Here is a 19,538-nt window from a genome sequence, read left to right as displayed (position 1 = left end):
CTAATACATAGGGGCAATACCAAATCCTTGTCCTCATGGCCATGCAGGAACATCAGTGGCAGCTGCAGTGATGTGAGGGCTCTGCCTGCTGCACTCTGGGTGCTGGTGCTGCACAAAGGGACCCTCGTGGCTTTGCACTTCTCCATGCACCTCACTACAGCCTCCTTTCAGACATCAGTCTCAGTGTCTTTCCTGCAGTGAGGGCCCCACAGCTGAGCACAGCACTCAAGGCACAGCCTCAAACCCTGCAGACTGCCCTGCATTTTGGGTCAGGAGCTGCGGGTCCTGCTGAGCAGCAGCGACTCCTGCTTTCACCCTCTATGCTCTCCCAGCTCTTTCTGTCCCTTGCTAATCATTTACTCCAACCACAGGCCACTCCTTTTGACTTCTCGTTCGACCTTCAGACTGGATCACCAAAACAAAACCCCAGGGCAGGTGGGAGGGGAGCACTGCCTCTGCCACTGCTGCAGGACTGCTGCCCCATGCTGCTGCAGGTAAGAGCATTGCTTTCTCCACGGCTTCCCCTTCTCCTGAGGGCTGAGCCAGCTTGGGACAATCAATGAGGTTTTGGTGGAGGGCTCATCCCTCACTGCTGGGTGAGTTGGTGGGCACAGGACTGGGGTGCAGGGAAGGCAGCTGGGAGTAGGGGGTTCAGGTATCCTGAATCATAGAATCACAGAAATACTTAGAAGAGGGGAAATTCAGGTTAGATGTTAGGAAGAAATTCTTTACATAGAGAATAGTGAGGCTTTGGCATTGCTGCTTAGAAAAGAGTGGGTGCCCCATCCCTGGCCAGGCTGTGTGGGACCCTGAGCAGCCCATTCTGATAGGGACAGCCAGTCCACCAGCAAAGTTAGAATGCAATGGGCTCGAAAGCCCCTTTCTACCCAACTAGTTTATGATCCTGTGATTTTCTGATTAAGGTTGCAAAAGACTGAGACAGTCAAGTCCAACCCCAGCCCACCCCACCATGCCCACTGACCACAGCCCTCAGTGCCACATCCCCACCAGCTCTTCAACACTTCCAGGGATGGTGACCCCACCACCTCCCTGGGCAGCTGTGCCACTGCATCACCACTCTTTGGAGAAGAAATGTTTACTAATATCCAACCTGAAATCAAATTAATTCCCCAGGAATCACAGCCAGCTCCAGGGAGGAGAAAAATAGTATCCTCAGCCTTGGAAATATTGCAGGAAGTGAAAAGGTTTCTTGCATTGCATTAAATATGCACCAAAAATGAAGTTTTGATCTCATGGAGCTCAAGGCGGCTGTGTCCACATCCCTGCAAGGGGACAGCCTGTCTTGGGAAGGGAGGGCAGAAGGGGGGGGCTGCTCATGGGACATGAGTGCCCTTAATGAGGGCAGCACAGCAGGGCTGCTCTGGGGGCAGCTCACAGAGCCGTCTTGGTGCTGCTGAGCCCTGCTCGATCTGGTGTGGAAGTGCTGCTCTGCCCTTGTCCTCAGGGCCAGTCCTGCACTGCTCTAAGATTTTAGAGAACCACGCTGTCTGCCTACAATCTGTTCAGCCTTTGTTGAATCCTCTTAGGTGAAGAAATGGGCTCAGATCTTGGAAAGATTCTCCTCTCCCTGACCCACTTGACTCTGTCACACCCCGTCCCTCCTGCAGCACTGATAACCCAGCCCCAAACAGCCCCTGCTGACACCTCGAAGGCTGTGGGTCACCTTTCACTGCTGTCTGAAGGAGGTTGACACATTGCTTTCTGCAAAGGTGTTTTTGTTTTCCCCTTATCAGAGCCCTTCCCTGTAATCCCAGCTGCTTGGCACTGTGTGCTTCCTCTGCAAGTGACACATTTATGGTTATGGGTATGGATATTGTCTGATAGGGAGATTAAGATAGCATGCCCTAACTTAATCACACACATTCCCTGCATAATAGCTGCATGAAACAAATCAAAACAGAACGTGCGCATGCGATGGGGCAGGGGGTCCTTCCTGGATGTGCCCTGCTCTGAGCTGCATGGCAGCAGGGCAGTGACCCCCTGCTCCTCAGACAGCGATGATGGCAGCACCGGGAATTCATTTCTTCTGTTAAGGAAACCAGGCTAACCCGCAGCAGGGGGATCTCTGTGACTAATGTCCCCCCAGGGCACATGGGGACAGCCAGCTTGGGGTGATGTCCCCTCCATGGGACTGATGAGGATGTCCCCAGGGCTGGGAGGTGACCCTGGCAGGGCTGAGGAGCTGGGCACACTGTCAATGTGGGGCCAGCAGCCACATGGTAATGTCCCACTGCAGCACTGCCATGGGGCACTGTTGGCCAATGTTTAATTGCAACGTGGGTTAATGATTTAAGAGCTGAGCTCCAGTGCCAGTTCCCAACGGCACCACCTCCCCATCCCTGCTCTGAGCAGGGGACACGTGGGGACACAGTGTGTGGGGGATGAAGGGTTGTGTCTGAGGGTGTGTGGCCCTACAGGTATGTGTGCCCCTATGACACGTGTGCCCTCCAGCATAGCCACCTGCACTCATCCCTCCTTTCACAGTGTGCTCTTTGCCTTCACACAGGGACCGCTTAAGGACACACAGAGCCGGCTGCCCTGATGCCCATTGCCTGGATGGAGCCTTCCTCCAGCGCCCTAGGGAAGACGAAGGGTAATGGGCTCTGGGGTGGGAGAGTGGGGTAGGGGACAGTGTGGGAGCAGGCAGAGGGGCTGGGGGGGCACTGCTCCCATCACACTGCAACCAGGCACAGTGCAGCAGTGAGCACAGCCCTGCCACAGGCAGGAGATCTTATAGGAAATGACAACAGAAGCCGAAGGAGAATGTTTTATTTTTAATGATGAGAGAGAGAAGACAGCAGCCTTTCTGCTATATCTGCTTTTGCTCAGAGCTTTCTCCCTGCTTCTCCTCCACGTGTCCATGTTTGCATTTCACCCCACTCCACAGGCAGGAGGAGCACTGTGCAAGGGACTTCTAGGCTCAAGCAGAACCAAAGGACACTTCTAACCTTCCAGCCACGTGACCAAATGCCCAGCTGACTAAAACAGGCAAAATATTGATCTAAAGCACCTGACAGGCCCTCAGCAGCCCACAGCCCATCACCCTCAGCTGGGCTCCCAGCCCCTGACTATATCTGGCAGGTACCTGGCCCTGCTGGCAGCTCCTCCTCTCTCTGTAGGACTGCAGTACATCAGCATCACCCAGAGCAAGAGGAGGTGCCCATGAGCTCCCTGTTGTGCTGCAGGCAGCCCCACTGCTCCCTGCTGGGATGTGCAGAAGATCCTCCTGGGGCCACAGAGCTGCTGGGGGTGGGCTGGGCTGAAGCAGGGATGGGGAGCGAGGGGATTGCGTGCTCACCCACTGCACGCTGCTTCCTGTGCCTCCCAGCACAGCCTGTGCTGGGTGATGTGCTCCCAGGTGTGTGGCTGATGTTTTGTTCTCTGTTTTTGTAGGTTTTTAATCTTTTTTTTTTTTTCCTTAGCAAAGTGCTGCAGGTTTCAGCCACCTGCTGTTCTTCCAGCTTTGCACACAGCTTTCTCCCTAGAACCCTGAGGGCTGCTGTCTGTAGGCTCCAGCTGGGGCTGCTCAGCTTGTGCCCTTCCACTCTGCAGTGTTGCACAGGGATCAGAGATGGGATCCTCAGGACATAACTGTGTGAGGAGCAATGAGGGTCAGCTCAGAGCACTCCCACAAGTGGAGGAGCCCTTAAAGCTGCCTTCCTCCTCTGTCTTCTCACCTGGCTTCTAATGAGGATGGAAGCAGAGCTCAGCACTGGCCTGCAGCTATCAGATCTGTAGCAGAGGGAAGCTGAGTGCTTCCTTGGCAGCAGAACATAGAAGTCCTTCTCACCACCTGTGCTCCTGCTCTGTGCTAAAACTGGGGCATCCCCCCATGCTGTGTGCAGGATGGGAGCTGCAGGCTGCCCTGGTGTCTCCATTTAAGTCTTCTGCTCCTTCCAAAGCCCCGCTGGCCATCCTGCCTTGCTGTGAGCACTATGGGAGTGGGTTTGCAATCTGGGTTAAGTATGAAGCAGTGCTGAGAGTGCTGACATCAGGAGGAGGGTGGGAGGCAGCTGCACATGACGCGTCCATGAGGTTGCCTCTCCGCAAGGTACGCGTTGCATCGGTAATGTGTTTGTAGCAAATAATGCTGGGCTGGCATGGGAATGTGGGTCACCGCTGGTAGAGCTGCTGTAGGAAGAGGGAGCTGCTGCTGTGTGCTGGGAGGAAACGTGTTACTGAGAGATGCTTCTGGGGAGAGACTGCGCTGCAGTGAGTGCTCCTGTAAGTAGCAGCTCTGTGCTGGGTGTGATGCTTGCTGGGGAGGGCTGTAGGGTGCATGGTTCGTGCCCCCAGTGTGCAGTAAGTCACTGTGCCATAGAACTCTTCAGGACTTGGTGGTGCTCCACGGCCCTGCACCTGGAGCATCCCTACTGTGTGTGCAGGGAGTGATGCAGCCAGGCATGGATAACCCGGAGCTCCTGTGTGCTTCCCTGACCTAGTTCTGATTCTGTTGTTCTGTGTGTGTGTGCAGTGGGAAATCTCAGTGCTTTCGGGGGAGTGGGGTTTGTTAGCAGTAAGGAAAAGCCTATTGGGCTCTAATCAGCTGAGCAATCAGGAGCTGGCCAGGCTTTGCAGGTGAGTGCAGGCTGATGGTGGAGGTGGCTCTGGGTCTGAACAGAAGTGGTGTAGGATGGGGATGGACGTTGCCTAATGCTGTGCACTGTGCCTTGGTGCTCCTGCCTTAGAGATAGTACACCTGATGGAGTGGTGCTTGTGGTCAGCAGGGACTTGTTGAGCATCTCCACTGGCAGCGGAGGAGCAGCAGAGCAGTGGTGTGGGGGGGAAGAGGGGGTGGAAATATGTGCGTGTCCCTGTGGAACTGCCTGGCTTTGTTCGGCAGCACTTCTCTGCATCACTGCAGCTCACAGTCCCTCCTGCCCAGTGTCCCAGTGCTGCCTGCAGGTACTGCTACATGGATGTATTTCTGTGCTTTGCTCACGTGCTCCCCAGTCACCCACACTGACCCTACCCCCAGCCTTGGGTCAGGGCTGAACTCCCTGCACAGTGCCCACAATATCTGCCCAGTCTGTCTGGCAGCATGTGGCAGCAGTTAGTTACTGACTCAGGTGACCTTCAGCAAACTTCAGTGGGCTGGGGAGGCAAACAGTGAAATGAGGAGTGTATATGGTAGGAAGGGAGTGGGGCTCAAACTGACTGTGTGCTGCTGAGTGCCTCGTGGGGTTTGCTTTGAGTGCTTGCATTTCCTGCCTGTTGTAATGTGAATGGGCTCTACAGTTTGGCTTGGGCTCGTTTCCTCCCAAGAAGTTGGTAGGAGAACACATTTTGTTTGGCGAGGTGTGCTCTGGCAGCCACTGCTTTGGCCAAAGTAGAGCTATTCTGGTATAGCAGCTTGTTTGTGTCCACAAAAGCACTTGTTTTTAAGGGAGGGGAACATGTAGACGTGTGGATGTTTTTAATCTTTCCAGAGGGTGAGAATGAACCTTAGAATGTTTCCGTTATCTGCTGCTGAACACAACAGAAAACTCCCCCACTCAGGTTGTGATTCTGAGGCCAACCCATGTGCAATGGGCTCAGGAGGGGGGCATCTGCTTTGGGGCTTCTGTCCCCATCCCGGGAGCTCTTGAGGGCTCCAGGTGGGTTGGGAGGGAACTGTCCTGGTTCCAATAATTTCCTGGTTATTTTGGTATGTGGGTGGGAGGGGAGGAGGGTGGCTGTGGGGAGAGGAGCAAGGTCAGTGAAGAACAAACATGCCTCTGTGCCTGTGACTGCGCTGCCTGCTGATCAGCTCTGTGCTCCAACTTTCTCCTGCAGAATTCATCAAGCACGGCCGTGAGAGGATAGGACAAACCATCAAGGCATCCGGCTCCAGGCTGTGCTCATAGTGAGTATGGAACCTGCTGGGTCCGGGAGCCCTTTAAAAGCTCAGCCTGGTGACACTGGTGGTGGATGGCACTGGCTGGCACTGGCCAGATGTGGGCTGTCCTGGGAATGGCTGCCAGTGCCCGCTGCCACCCTGCAGCTCCAGCCCTGCATTGCCCTGCTGGGTGAGGGGTGACCATGGGTCTGTGTGTGGGGCAGAGAGGGGCACTACTGACAGGTGAGACTTTTTGGGGAGCTGGTGGGGGCTTCAGGGCCCCTTTGTGCATGGGGTGAGGCAGAGAGAGGGTGGGGGAGTGGTGGATGGAGGTATATTCAGGACTGCTCTGTCTCAGTTTCAGAGCCTTGTGGGGGAAAGGGGAAGATAATGCTTCCTGGGGCAGGGGAGATGGGAACAGATTTTTGGGTTCATCCCCCTTTCTATTGTCATCTCTTTAATCCTGACTTCTGCAAGGTGTGTATCAGAACCCTTTAAGCTAGTAAGAACTGCTGGGATGGCAGGACCCAGTGATGCTCAAGCAGGACAGGTCTAAGCCACCCAGGGCACCCAGCAACTTCACCTGGCTGCACTGCAGGGCTGGGGGCTTTGGCATCCCTGTGCAGTGGGGTGGGTGTCTGGGGCTCTGCTGGTTTCCATGTATCAGTGCCCTGACCAGTTATTGCCTTCTCAAACTGAGGGATGACCGTGGTGTTTAGCAAGTTTGTACTCATTCAGACTCCTTGTGAAACCTGTAAAGCTTCTCTCCCCCATCTCCTGTTGGTATGTTTAATGTGCACCTAATGTACCCTGCTTCCCACCACGCTCACACCTCTATGCCCTGGGAGCAGCAGTGCTACTGAGGAGTTATCTGTGTCTCTTGGGTTTGGTTTTCACTGCTCCTTTGCTCTCTTCCCCAGTGCTGAACGAGTTGCCATTTTGATGGATCGTTCCCGCACCTCAGACAGCACTACCCAGGTGAGATCCCAGCTTGGAGCTGCCAATCCCTCCTATGGTCTTGGGTGCATCAAATCAGGAGTTACACCATCACTCTCAATCCTTTCTCTGCATGTATGGGATGAGGACCTGAGCACAGACTGCAGCCTAGCAGAGACTCCAGCTTGGGCGTGATATTACCATAGTGCATAACTCTGTCTTCCCTTTCTCCATCACTTAGTTTAGCAATCTATTGCATATCTCACTGATATGTTTATTAAAGATAAGGGATGCTATGTTAAGGACAGGAAAACACAGACTGCGGCATGTTCTTGTGACTAATACTGCTGTCCTCCTCTCTAGCCTCCAACACCAGCTGACAACATCAACCTTGGACCTTCTGCCAACCCAAAGTAAGCTCTCTGCAGAAGCCAGGTAGGGTGTGGAGCAGGGATTCCCTGTGTTCTGCAAGGGTGGCATCTGCAAAAGACTTAATAACTACATCACTTAGATTTCAATGCTGTGCATCAGCTTTCAAGACATTCAGTTACAGCTCAATCCTGTTCCATAATCATCCTCTGTCTATGTTCTCTGTGGCCTCTAAGCTCATTTCCCTCTTTTTGAGGGGTAATAGGGTGAAAATTTCCTCATTATTACTGGGTTCCAAACTGATTTTTCACTTTATTAAGGAGGGTAAGCTGCCTCAGAAGGCAACTTCCTAAGTGAGAGGCTCCTTGCCCTTTGCTCAGTACACTGATATGCGGCGTGTGAATCCTCTGCTTGCTGGCTGGCAGGGGAGGTCACCTGTCTTGTGCTCTTCAGTCACTTCCACAAGTGCTTCTGCTTCCAAGAAGGATGATTACTTTGATAAAGGTGTTGCTGTTGCATGTATTCCTTCTAGAAATGTTAACTTCCTTCATTCTTGCCCAACAGTGCCAAGCCAACAGATTTTGACTTCCTGAAGGTTATCGGCAAAGGAAGCTTTGGAAAAGTAAGTCGGCTTCTACTGGTGGGCTGTAGCTTTTTAGTGATGCCTTAACTGAAGGAATTTGCCCTTTGCTTGCACCTCCTCTGAGTATCATGGCTGTGTTTAGAGAAGGACTGAGACAGGGTGGGACTTGAGTGGTTTCCATACTCCATTCATACTTCGAGCTCCCCTGCAGCTCCTCTAGGAAGAAGTGGGGTGTTTCATTCTCAAGGTGGTGATGAGCAGCACTTGGACTGAAAAGAAAGATTGTAATAGAGCCTCAGATGCCTTCAGTTAGCAGAAGGTGCCTATGCAAAGCTGTGCTGCATAAGACAGCAATGATGAACTTGATACAGGACTGCCTCTAAATGTTCTCGAGCCACTCTGAGTGTGTAAGGTACATGGAGATGCTGAGTGCCTTTTGCTGGCAACTTGAAAGTTTTGGGTAGGGACTTAGTAGTAGGCAGTAGGCTGGAGCTTGGTCTTTAAAACTCTGTGCCTGACCCTCTGAAGCTGTGTAATCACTTCCAAGAGCCCAGCTAGTGGAGGAGGAGGGAGGGACTCAAAGCTGTGATTCTTGTTGCAGGTTCTCCTGGCCAAACGCAAGTGTGATGGGACTTTTTATGCTGTGAAAGTCCTGCATAAGAAAACCATCTTAAAGAAAAAGGAGGTATGTCTGCTCTCCTTGGCCGTGCATACACACAGTGACTGGTATCCAAGCAATCCTGGTAATGCAATTGAACCATCTGGTGGCTGAAGTGAGTGTTCACATCAGCAGTGCACGCAGTAAGCATGGATTTATCTGTGCCATGGGATTATGGAGAAGGAACTGAGATGAAGCAAAGTTAGAGAGGGGGGGAGGACTTTCATTTCTGGGCTGGATTTGGTCCATAGGGTTCCCAGATTCCATGTGGTTTCAGAACTACGGTGAGTCTGTAGAGCAGATTGTTCTGGAGAGCTGCCATAAAAATCTGCCTCCTCTCCTGCTTTTTTGATAGCAAAACCACATCATGGCAGAACGTAATGTGCTTCTGAAAAACGTCAAGCACCCCTTCCTAGTGGGCCTCCATTACTCCTTCCAGACCTCGGAGAAGCTTTACTTTGTGCTTGATTATGTGAATGGGGGAGAGGTGAGTACAGACTTTATCTTTAGTCTTCTATTTGGTCCTTCCCAGGCATATGGTTTTATTGCCTAAAACTTTCTTGTCAGGAGATAATGATGTTGAAGCATAACATTACTTTGTTGGAAAGAACAGCTGGCAAGTGTCTCGCTTATAAGTGAAAATATTGCTGAATATGACCTGTGCCAACTGGTTATCAAGACAAGTAGGCTGCAGGGGGAAAGCCCACTCGTGCCAGCCCTGAGTCCCAGACTAGTGCTGATGTGATGCTACTGCAGTATGTCAGGCTGCTGCTTCTGAAATGTGACAGCTGCTCTCTCTATGGCTGTCACTTTCTTTGCTACCTGAAACAGACTGGGAGGTTCTGTTAACATAGGTGTCTTGTTTATACAGAGTTCTAACTCATAGGACTATTAGGTTAATACTGTTTTATGACCACAGTATGCCTGTAGCTGGCTCATGAGTTGTAGCTAGCAAGGAAGCTCAGCTAGACCTGCAGATATGATCCTCTTGTCTCTGTCTTAGCTCTTCTTCCACTTGCAAAGAGAGCGTTGTTTCCGTGAGCCCCGTGCAAGATTCTATGCTGCAGAAGTTGCTAGTGCAATTGGATACCTGCATTCCTTAAACATCATCTATAGGTAAGGTATATATCCAAGCTGGGGAGAACAGGGGCAATGGATCCACCAGCCAGCTGGGTACAGGGCTGGGGAGACCAAGTAGGTTTTTTAGGTCTATGTGAAGGATAGTGGCATTCAGCACTGGGAGGGACCTGCTGGGCAATAAACACTTATAGCTTGTCACGGGTTAGTTAGATTTACCTATGCCCGTGACAGGGGAAGCCACCCCACGCCCCCCCCCGGGGCCCGGAAAGGAGGGGGAAAAGGGGAGTGGGATAAAACAGTGACAATCTAAGGAGGAAAAACTTATTTTACTAAATATGATATCGAAATACAAGATAACACAATATAATATAATTAAGGCTAACAAAATCGAACGAAACAGAGAGAGAGAGTCTCCGAAAACCGAGAGGCCTACTGTGAACTCTAGGCGACACGGCTGGAACGCTTCCCACTCTCCGAGAAGTTCGAGAGAAGAAGGAGGGCACTCCAGCCTGGGAACGAGATTATATAGAGTCCTGGTCCCGTGACTTATTGTTACTCCTGTTGTTCTCTGGGATATGTAGTCTTCTTTTGTGGACTGCACATTCAACAGAAGTATCCATACTTGACATGATGTTATGATGTGGAATACTGATAGCAAAATTATAAAATTACAAAACCATGACATTCCACCCCTTATTCTACATTATTACATCATGGTTAATATATACATATATATACATATATATACACGTATGTAAAATTGTGATAGCTAAATAGTAGAATTGCATGTAACATAACTAAATGTACAACTATAATAACTAAAATACACTACACATGCAAACATATATATATATATATAGATACATAAAATTATTGACTGCACTCCCCCAGCATCAAATTCCCTTGTGGCACACATTGAACATCCCCATCCTTCTGCATTACCCACCAAGTGCACCCAGGTCCCTGGGCAAAGACAGTTCCACGGATAGGTTTGCCCTTTCCAGAAGCTGGAAGGACCCAAACAGCTTTTCCCAACATGTTCTTTACATGTATAACAGGGACCTTATCTCCTTCTACAGTGTGTAGGGGGCTAGATTGACTAGGACCATCACGATTGACAGATCCTCTAGTATTGACCAACCAAGTGGCTTCTGCCAGATTCTTCTCCCAGTGCTTAAATGTTCCACCACCCATTGCTTTCAACATAGTTTTCAACAACCCATTATATCGTTCAATTTTACCAGAAGCTGGTGCATGGTAGGGAATATGATAAATCCACTCAATGCCATGATCTTTGGCCCAAGTATTTATAAGAGAATTTTTGAAATGTGTCCCATTATCAGATTCAATTCTTTCTGGGGTGCCATGTCGCCACAAGACTTGTTTCTCAAGACCTAATATGGTGTTTCGAGCAGTTGCATGGGGTACTGCGTATGTTTCAAGCCACCCAGTGGTTGCCTCTACCATAGTGAGTACATAACACTTACCACTGCGAGATCGTGGCAAGGTGATATAATCAACCTGCCACGCCTCCCCATATTTATACTTTTGCCATCGCCCTTCCTCCCAGAGAGGTTTCATCCTTCTGGCTTGTTTAATTATGGCACATGTTTCACAATCATGAATAATCTGCGCAATAGCGTCCATGGTTAAGTCCACCCCTCGGTCTCTGGCCCACTTATATGTTGCGTCTCTTCCTTGATGGCCTGAGGTCTCATGAGCCCATCGAGCTAGAAATAATTCACCCTTATTCTGCCAGTCCAAGTCAATTTGAGCCACCTCAATTTTGGCAGCTTTATCTACCTGATGGTTGTTTTGTTGTTCTTCAGTAGCCCGACTTTTGGGCACATGTGCATCCACATGACGCACCTTTACAACCATATTCTTTGTTCGGGAAGCAATGTCCTTCCATAGTTCAGCGGCCCAAACAGATTTTCCCCTCCGTTGCCAGTTATTTTGTTCCCACCGCTGTAACCACCCCCATAAGGCATTTGCCACCATCCATGAGTCAGTATAAAGATACAGCATTGGCCACCTCTCCCGTTCAGCAACATCTAAGGCCAGCTGGACAGCTTTTACCTCTGCAAACTGACTTGATTCTCCCTTACCTTCAGTGGCCTCTGCAACCTGTCGTGTGGGGCTCCACACAGCAGCTTTCCATTTGCGATGCTTCCCTACAATGCGACATGATCCGTCAGTGAATAGGGCATATTTCTTTTCATTTTCTGGTAATTCGTTGTATGGAGGGGCCTCTTTAGCACGTGATACCTCTTCTGCTGGTGATGTTCCAAACTTTTTATCTTCAGGCCAGTCCATGATTACCTCTAGGATTCCTGGACGATTGAGGTTTCCCATTCGCGCTCGCTGTGTAATCAGCGTAATCCACTTGCTCCAGGTGACATCGGTAGCATGATGGGTGGAGGGAACCTGTCCTTTGAACATCCAGTTCAGCACTGGCAGTCGAGGTGCCAAAAGGAGCTGTGTTTCAGTCCCGACTACTTCGGAAGCAGCCCGAACCCCCTCATACGCGGCTAAGATCTCCTTCTCAGTTGGAGTGTAGCACTCTTCAGACCCCTTATATGATCGACTCCAGAATCCCAGGGGTCGGCCTCGGGTCTCTCCTGAGGCTCTTTGCCACAAACTCCAAGTGGGGCCTTTCTCTCCAGCAGCAGTATAGAGGATGTTCTTTACATCCTGTCCAGTCCGTACTGGCCCCAGGGCTACAGCACGGGCTATCTCTTGTTTAATCTGTTCAAAAGCCTGCTGCTGCTCAGGGCCCCATGCAAAATCATTCTTCTTCCGCGTTACCTGATAAAGGGGGCTTACAATGAGGCTGTAGTTTGGAATGTGCATCCTCCAAAAGCCCACTGCACCCAGGAAAGATTGTGTCTCTTTCTTGCTAGTTGGTGGAGACATGGCAGTGATTTTGTCGATCACATCTGCTGGGATGTGACGACGTCCATCCTGCCACTTTATACCTAAGAACTGAATTTCCTGGGCAGGTCCTTTTACTTTGCTTCGCTTAATAGCAAAGCCAGCTTGTAGAAGAATCCGGATTATCTGCTCTCCTTTTGTGAAAACTTCTTCTGCTGTATCACCCCACACAACAATGTCATCAATGTACTGCAGGTGTTCAGGAGCACCACCCTGTTCCAGTACAGTTTGAACCAACCCATGGCAAATGGTTGGGCTGTGTTTCCACCCCTGGGGCAAACGGTTCCAAGTATACTGAATGCCCCTCCAGGTGAAGGCAAACTGTGGCTTGCATTCTGCGGCCAAAGGAATAGAAAAGAAGGCATTGGCAATGTCAATGGTGGCATACCATTTGGCTGCTTTTGACTCCAGCTCGTACTGGAGTTCCAACATGTCCGGCACAGCAGCGCTCAATGGGGGTGTGACCTCATTCAGGCCACGGTAGTCTACTGTCAGCCTCCATTCTCCACTGGCTTTACGCACTGGCCATATGGGGCTGTTAAAAGGTGAGTGAGTTTTACTGATCACTCCCTGATTCTCCAACTGGCGAATCAAATCATGAATGGGGAGCAAGGAATCCCTGTTGGTGCGATACTGCCGTCTGTGCACTGTCTTTGTAGCAATCGGTACCTGCTGCTCTTTTACTCGTAGCAGCCCCACAACAGACGGGTCCTCTGACAGGCCAGGCAAAACAGACAGCTGCTTAATGTTGTCCATGTCTACAGCAGCTATCCCAAAGGCCCATCGATACCCCTTAGGATCCTTGAAATGCCCCCTTCTGAGGTAATCAATACCCAGTATACATGGAGCCCCTGGGCCAGTCACAATAGGATGTTTTTGCCAGTCTTTGCCAGTGAGGCTTATTTCAGCCTCCAGCACAGTCAATTCTTGAGAGCCCCCAGTCACTCCAGAAATATGGATTGATTCTGTCCCTTCATGACTGGAGGGCATTAGGGTGCACTGTGCACCGGTATCCACCAGCGCCTTATATTCCTGTGGTTCTGATGTGCCAGGCCATCGAATCCACACAGTCCAATAAACTCTATTATCCCTTTCCCTCCCCTGACTGAGGGCAGGGCCCCTCTATTGGTTACCTGTGATGACTGGAGCAACTCCACTGGTGGTTGGTATGTCTAGTAGTTCTTTCACCCGTGCTCGTAGTGCAGACGTGGGCTGATCATGCCACTTCCTCATGTCTTCTCCACGGTCACGTAGGTAGCGCCACATGGAAACACGCGGTGCAATCGTACTGTTGTTCTTTGCTCGAGCTGGGAAGCGTGTGCGTTTAACAGCTGAGACTTTTGATGATGCAGGTGGGGAGTAGGACTGGACTAGTTTGATCAGATCCTTCATTAGACCTGGTGGCCCGTACGAGGATTGACCTTCATCAGTTGTTTCTGATACTATTACGGGATCATTACAATTAGTTGATGGAAACAATTTCTTGCACATTTCATCTACTCGGTTTTCTAGCCGTGAGATGGCAGAAACTGCGGCATGCAGTTGGGGGAGCTGCTGATCGATGGTTTGAAGCATTATAATCAGCTCAACAACTCGGGGCCATCTGTCCACGAATCCTTTAGATCCTGATACCAATGACTGTGCAATTCTCTCTGGTGCTGTACTTGTGATTTTCTGCCACATGTCAGGATCGGCCCTCACTCTCTCAGGGTCAAGTTCGCTTGGATCAGGGCTGTACAACATTTTCGCCATGGCCAATTCCCTCAGGCGCTGAATACCTTTTTGGACGGTATTCCAACTATCAAATTTAGGCTTCAAAGCATCCTTATAGGGGTACCTTTCTCTCACGGCTTCTAACAGCCGCAACCAGAGAGTAGCAGCTCCATCCGAACATCTGCTAATCCCTCTGTCGATACCTGCATCTTGGGCAATGCTTCCTAGTTGGCGAGCTTCATTACCATCTAGAGACAAGCTGTTGGCCCCATTGTCCCAGCAGCGAAGCAACCAAGCAAGGATACCTTCATCTTGACGCCGTGTAAACTCCTTTCTTGAGCCTTGGATTTCAGTCAGCTTCAGAGGTCGACAATAGGTGATTTCCTCCTCATCATCAGTCTCTTCTTCATGCCTCTTGGTTTTTGCCTTTGCTTTTTTCGGTACTGCTCCATGCCCGGCACCTGGGTCTTCTGCTGCCCCCCCCTGTGCTTCTCCTTCTTTTCGTTCTAGACGCGTGGACACCCGTTTCCATTTCTTGCCTTCCACAGGGGCAACTGATATTGCTACTGATGCCTCCTGTGACTGATCAGAATTAACTTGGGCTTGAATCTCAGATCGGAAACTCTCTCTCTCCAGAATAGTATGATACAAAGCACGGTATGCATAAGCCAAACCCCACATAAGGTTTACCTCCTTAGATCTCTGACCCAAATACTCACTTAATTTCTTAGGGTCCCTTAGGTGTTCAAGAGTGAAATCCCATGACACTGCGGGTCCCCATGCTTCTAAGACTTTTCCTAAACCTTTCCATATTCCCTGCCAGTCATCATTCTCTGGTTCTGGAGGAGACTTCCGCATAGAACGAATGCATAGGAACATATATGCATGCATTGATAGTGATAACATGAATGCAAGTATGAACCCTATCTCAGTTATTGAAAAGCGTGTGGAAATCTGAGAGTACAACCTAAATAAAAAGGGTTTTTTTAGCCTGTACAATGAATTAAACATGGTGGTGTTTGTAAAATTGCCTGTTCCATCTGGGATGCAAGTATTTGTAAAATTGCCTGTTCCATCTGGGATGCAAGTATTAGTAAGATTCACAATTGCATCTGAGGTGTAGATGCCAAAATTCTGACCATACCACATCTCGTAAAAGTACCAGGCAGGTGTCTCCATCAGTATCCACCTTATTAGGCTATATATCTGCACAATTCCACAACACCAAATTATGGTGTTAATAGTTGACCAATACTTTAAGAAGATCATAATTGCTTTCAATCCCTTAAACAGAGCAACTGGGATGAAGAGTGGATTCATAGCTGGCAGGCTCTGTAAAAGTCAGAGCTAGCTAGCTTTGCTCTAAGGGAGAAAGAAATCCCTTTGTTTTCTACACAAAAGTTAGATAGCAATGCTGAGAATGTGCAGCAGCCCTTAATGTTGACAATTTGTCTGGTATTTCAAGGTCACGTTCTCCGTGAACACTCCGAACACTCCCGTAACGAAGCTCTTTAAGAGCAAAGAGAGAGTTGTTCTAAAAGCTAAAAAGCTCTATGCCCGCATTCTCCACCAAAAAATCTGTCACGGGTTAGTTAGATTTACCTATGCCCGTGACAGGGGAAGCCACCCCACGCCCCCCCCCGGGGCCCGGAAAGGAGGGGGAAAAGGGGAGTGGGATAAAACAGTGACAATCTAAGGAGGAAAAACTTATTTTACTAAATATGATATCGAAATACGAGATAACACAATATAATATAATTAAGGCTAACAAAATCGAACGAAACAGAGAGAGAGAGTCTCCGAAAACCGAGAGGCCTACTGTGAACTCTAGGCGACACGGCTGGAACGCTTCCCACTCTCCGAGAAGTTCGAGAGAAGAAGGAGGGCACTCCAGCCTGGGAACGAGATTATATAGAGTCCTGGTCCCGTGACTTATTGTTACTCCTGTTGTTCTCTGGGATATGTAGTCTTCTTTTGTGGACTGCACATTCAACAGAAGTATCCATACTTGACATGATGTTATGATGTGGAATACTGATAGCAAAATTATAAAATTACAAAACCATGACATAGCTGAATAGTGGGGAGAAGGTGATAGTTGCATTGAAAGATGTAGGATAAACCTTACTAAAAACTAAGAGACTCTGTGATAAATCATGCATAGTGAAATGCAAGTTAATATCTGACCCTGTATGAGAGAGTTCTATGTTAATGTGTATGTATTAGTACCCAAGAGCAGTGGGAGCTTGCACTTCAGGAAGGTCTTGGTGAGTTGGCTTATGAAGTCTTGTTAGCTCCTCTTTTCACCTGATGCTGTTGCTGATTAGGCCAGATGTTTAGAAAGCCTGATCTGCTCAGTTTCTTGCCTTGCAGGGATTTAAAACCTGAGAACATCCTCCTGGATTGCCAGGTATGTGCCCCTCTTGTGCTGCCTTCTGAATTTGAAAGCATTGGCATCATAACCAGAAGACTGTGGTTCTACAAGCAATGGTTTATTCCATTGCATGGATTTTTACATCTGTATCCCACTAAGTTTCTGTACAGATCTTGCAAGAGGGAGCGAGCACACACTGCAGAACTGCATACAAAACACTCTGCTTGGTCCCTAGAGCTGGGACCTGGCTTGTAGGTGGGGGGACAGGGCACCCAGAAGGTGAGGGAAGGAAAAAGAAGTGACCAATGGGACACTAAAGCCTAGATTGGATTAAATGTGAAGGCTTGGAAATCCTGCTGTTTCTCTCATGAGAAAGTGGGCCAGGCTGAAATTCTTTTTGTCAGGGACATGTGGTGTTGACAGATTTTGGACTCTGCAAGGAAGGAATGGAAGAAGAGGAGACTACCTCGACGTTTTGTGGCACTCCTGAGGTACGGCCCGTGTTGGAGCTCTGCTATGAGCTGAGGCTGAGAGCCTCCTTGATACAGGGAGCCTGATAATGTGGAAGTGATCCTATGTGAGTCTAGACTTGATGTGCTGCTTGTCCTGCAGGCTGCACGTGTGCTTACCTGTTGCAGCTGGGCTCTGAGTAGTTTCATTGCTTTGGGTAGTGGAGAATCTTTGTAAGCCTATTTGAAGATACTCCCAAATGGATTTGTTGAACTTGCTGAACCAAGTTTGCATACTTAGAAAGGTGAAGCCCTTCCTTTATGATTGGACTCCAGTGTCTCCTTCTGACTCTTCCAGTACTTAGCTCCTGAGGTGCTAAAGAAGCAGCCGTATGACAGGACAGTAGACTGGTGGTGCCTGGGAGCAGTCCTCTATGAGATGCTTTTTGGACTGGTAAGTTTGGAAGCTATTTCATTTTATTTAGTGAAAAACTTTCCAAATGTGCAAAGTGAGGTCAACCTCGTGTTCCTGTGGCACTGGGTATGGACAACTGAGGCAGGTAACTGAATGCAGGATTCAATCATCCCTTAAGCTTTGAACAGAGGTTCAGGTTCTCCCTGTGGGACTCATCTTGGCCAGTGATGTGTGGTTCCTTACCATAGCTTGTACTTGACAGGCTGTTTCTCTTCTCTTTCAAATTAGCCTCCCTTTTATAGCCGGGATGTGTCTCAGATGTATGACAACATTCTACACAAGCAACTTCAGATCCAAGGAAGCAAGACTGTGGCAGCCTGTGATATCCTGCATGGACTTCTCCACAAGGACCAGAAGAGGAGGCTGGGTGCCAAAACAGACTTTGTAGGTGGCCTCCCTCATGATTAGGAGGGAGGATGGATGAGAAGCCTTCCTATGCTGAGCTTTTTCTTTGTCTTCTTATGGTAATAACATTGCCTTCACTACCTTGGGAAAAGCTTTCCATGTAGGTTGATCTTTCCAGTTTCCTAAAAGAGTAGATGGGGTTGACTCATTTCTGAAGGGAAATGCTATGGTGCAAGATGAGGTGGCAAGCTGGAGCACCTGCAATGGTGTCATCTCATCCCTTCAAGGGATTACAGGACTATGACCCTCATACATTAAAGACTTACTACACGAGCCCTATGTGGACATGTGGCAGCTCCAAGTCTTGTTTCAGTGACTTACTGCTATGAAACCAGGTGTTGAGAGAGAAGGGATAGCAAGCAGCTGACATCTCCTTCCCCTTTCCATGCAGCTTGAGATAAAGAACCACGTATTCTTCAGCCCAATCAACTGGGATGACTTGTATCACAAGAGGATTACCCCTCCGTTCAACCCTAATGTGGTAAGTGGGTATTTAAGTTGGTACCTATCTTATAGTGGCCCACAAGTAATTGGGGCTGCAAGGCTCTTCTGCAGGCATCCTTCACTGACAGCAAGGGATGCTGTCATGCAGGTTATGCACTGCAATGTGGTGGTAGGGGCTGACCACAAGCAGGTACTTGGGGTCTGCTTGCTCTACATGATGTGTACATACCTCTGCTCCTTGTTTTAGGCTGGCCCAGCTGATCTGCGGCACTTTGACCCAGAGTTCACCCAGGAAGCCATCTCTGCCTCCATCACCCACACACCTGACTTAGCAGCCAGCAGCTCCAGTGCCTCCGATGCATTCTTAGGATTTTCTTATGCACCAACTGAAGAGGACTTCTAGATTATTTTTTTTATAAAGGCTTTAAGAAGCCAGGTTTTAACTGAATGGTATTTTATGTTTGCTGTTGTTGCTGTGACTTTCCTCGGTTCAGTTTTTGGAAGGAATGGTGATGTCATTTGTTTGTGGTTTAAGGAAATAGGGACTAATGCACTAATGGGTTGGGATGGGACAGAGCTCTTCATTTGTGCTGTTTGGATTTGCCTCTAAATGCGTGTTCCTCTTGCCTGGAAAGCAAGACACTGTTAATAATAATTGCTGTACTGCTTGTTAGGACTGTATTCACTGTGGTTGTATTTATGACTAAAGTCTATGCACCATCACTCACATCACAGCCACATCTCTGTAACAGGTCATTTCTATGGGGTGGAGCTGTCTGTGCCTGTTGGGTTTCAGTACTTGAAGGCAGAAATGAGGAGGTCAATGGATGCTACTGAAGAAGCAGAGCTGCATTGGTGGAAGGAGCTCCTTCCTCGTCCTGGGCTGAGCATTATAATAAGAGCTGTCTCTTATTGCTGTCAGGGCTGTGGATCCAGAGCTGTGCCCTCTCCTAGGAGCTGTTTGCAGAGCTGCTCCGCAGCACAACAAGCAGCAGCAGCCTCCTGGTGCCTGCCCTGCACTGACGCTGCCTGTCACCGATGTGGCCACCATCTCTGTTCTGCCTTAATTGCAATGCTGGTGTACTTCTTGCCTGCTCTTCCTATTTTGTACGGGGACACTGCTCTTGTACGTGCAGCAACCACGACACTATTAAAGCGAATACACTGCGGTGCTTCCAGCCTCTGTATCAGCATGGGGGGGGGGGGGTGGTGATAGCACAGCACAGCGCCCCCTACCGGCGGCTGCCGGCATCACACCCGATCCCAGCCGCATTGTTTG

General features: G+C 49.4%; 1 protein-coding gene across 9 annotated transcripts; it reads left to right on the top strand.

The window, feature by feature from the left end:
• Positions 1-210: 210 nt before the first annotated feature.
• On the top strand, positions 211-19,431 carry SGK2 (serum/glucocorticoid regulated kinase 2). Of its 9 annotated transcripts, none has more exons than XM_015881422.3 (15): positions 211-494; positions 2,528-2,614; positions 5,797-5,866; positions 6,760-6,817; positions 7,139-7,188; positions 7,709-7,766; positions 8,329-8,412; positions 8,741-8,872; positions 9,389-9,501; positions 16,486-16,522; positions 16,891-16,977; positions 17,294-17,389; positions 17,639-17,794; positions 18,207-18,296; positions 18,507-19,431. In XM_015881422.3, the coding sequence occupies exons 2-15, from the start codon at positions 2,563-2,565 to the stop codon at positions 18,660-18,662; spliced, it is 1,239 nt and encodes a 412-aa protein (XP_015736908.1). In that variant the 5' UTR covers positions 211-494; positions 2,528-2,562; the 3' UTR covers positions 18,663-19,431. The 9 variants fall into 9 exon arrangements, with proteins under 9 accessions (XP_015736908.1, XP_085376329.1, XP_015736905.1 ...); XM_085520203.1 differs by having other exon boundaries at positions 452-494; positions 7,139-7,210; XM_015881419.3 differs by lacking the exons at positions 211-494; positions 2,528-2,614 and adding an exon at positions 3,104-3,379.
• The last annotated feature ends 107 nt before the right edge of the window (positions 19,432-19,538 follow it).

The sequence above is a fragment of the Coturnix japonica genome, chromosome 19, assembly GCF_054131305.1.
Source record: "Coturnix japonica strain WE chromosome 19, WE-NBRP24, whole genome shotgun sequence".
Classification (NCBI taxonomy): Eukaryota; Metazoa; Chordata; class Aves; order Galliformes; family Phasianidae; genus Coturnix; species Coturnix japonica.
The sequence above is the reverse complement of the archived record's forward strand: the minus strand, read 5'-3'. Positions and strand labels throughout refer to the sequence as shown.

What these genes read in the sequence shown, in the direction of transcription:
- SGK2 (XM_015881419.3), top strand. Translation starts at nt 3,184, where the DNA reads ATGAGCTCCCTGTTGTGCTGCAGGCAGCCCCACTGCTCCCTGCTGGGA. An exon ending in CCTCAGACAGCACTACCCAG is followed by an intron (nt 6,818 to 7,138) that starts GTGAGATCCCAG and finishes CCTCCTCTCTAG; the next exon opens with CCTCCAACACCAGCTGACAA. An exon ending in ATTATGTGAATGGGGGAGAG is followed by an intron (nt 8,873 to 9,388) that starts GTGAGTACAGAC and finishes TCTCTGTCTTAG; the next exon opens with CTCTTCTTCCACTTGCAAAG.